At 41.3% G+C, this 917-nt stretch overlaps 1 protein-coding gene across 1 annotated transcript; it reads right to left on the bottom strand.

Annotated features, from left to right (window-relative positions):
• Positions 1-582, bottom strand: LOC111785704 (lachrymatory-factor synthase-like; the record flags this gene model as incomplete). Its single annotated transcript, XM_023666086.1, is given in 1 exon segment — positions 1-582. A coding segment is annotated over 1 exon segment (501 nt). The 5' UTR covers positions 527-582.
• Positions 583-917: the final 335 nt, after the last annotated feature.

Below are 917 nucleotides of genomic sequence, written 5' to 3' on the forward strand. Positions count from 1 at the left end.
GTTCATTTAATAATTTGAAGAAAGTTCAGGGACTTTTCTGCAAATACTCTGCCATTTTGTTCACCATTTGCTGCAGAGAAAATTCAAGATACTTCACGAATTCCTCCAGCGGCCACCCTTCAATCGGATCCGCCTCAAACGACCACACCATCTTGCACCCGCCGCCGTCGTCTCCGCCGCCAGGCAGCAGCTTCATGGTGGCCACGTACGACTTGAATCCGACGTTGTTGTCCAGGATCTCGTAGGTGAGAATATGTTGGGTCGGATCAATCAATTTCAGCCTCTCGTGGGCCCACTTAATCGATGGTTCTGATGACGACGTCGTGTCGGTGGTGGCGCAGTACCGGATCAGACCCGGCTGCCCCTCTACACCTTCCACGTAGTGACACGTGTCTATTGGAAGCCATTTGTGGAGACTGCAGAAGTCATCGGCCAGCAACGGCCAGATCTCGTGAGGCTTCCCGGCGGTTGTCTCGGCGGAGACTTCCCCTTCCCACTTCGACAGCGGCAGCAACTGTTCTTCCATGAGAGAGAGACAGAGAGACAGAGAGAGAAAAGCTTTTGGTCTGTTTTCTCTTCAAGTTCCAAGTCTTTTGACTTTTATAAACAGAACAATTAAAAAAAAAAAAAAAAAATCAATTATTTATTTATTTTTTAAAAATAAGTAATTAAAATATTCGGAAATGGGACATTTATGGGGCGTGTGAATTAAGCTAAGTTTCTACCGTTACAATATTAATATGTAAAATTAATAAAAAAATATTCTGTAGTTTATCTAAAAATAATATCTTGTTTTAAAAATAAAAAATAAAAAACAACGTGGAAAAAAGGAAATTACATAACATGATTGTGAAATTACTGTTAAGGACAATCCTCAGGGCCATTATTACGAATAAATCCATTGCAAAGTTATTAAT

The sequence above is a fragment of the Cucurbita pepo genome, unplaced genomic scaffold (assembly GCF_002806865.2).
Source record: "Cucurbita pepo subsp. pepo cultivar mu-cu-16 unplaced genomic scaffold, ASM280686v2 Cp4.1_scaffold000656, whole genome shotgun sequence".
NCBI classification, from domain to species: domain Eukaryota; kingdom Viridiplantae; phylum Streptophyta; class Magnoliopsida; order Cucurbitales; family Cucurbitaceae; genus Cucurbita; species Cucurbita pepo.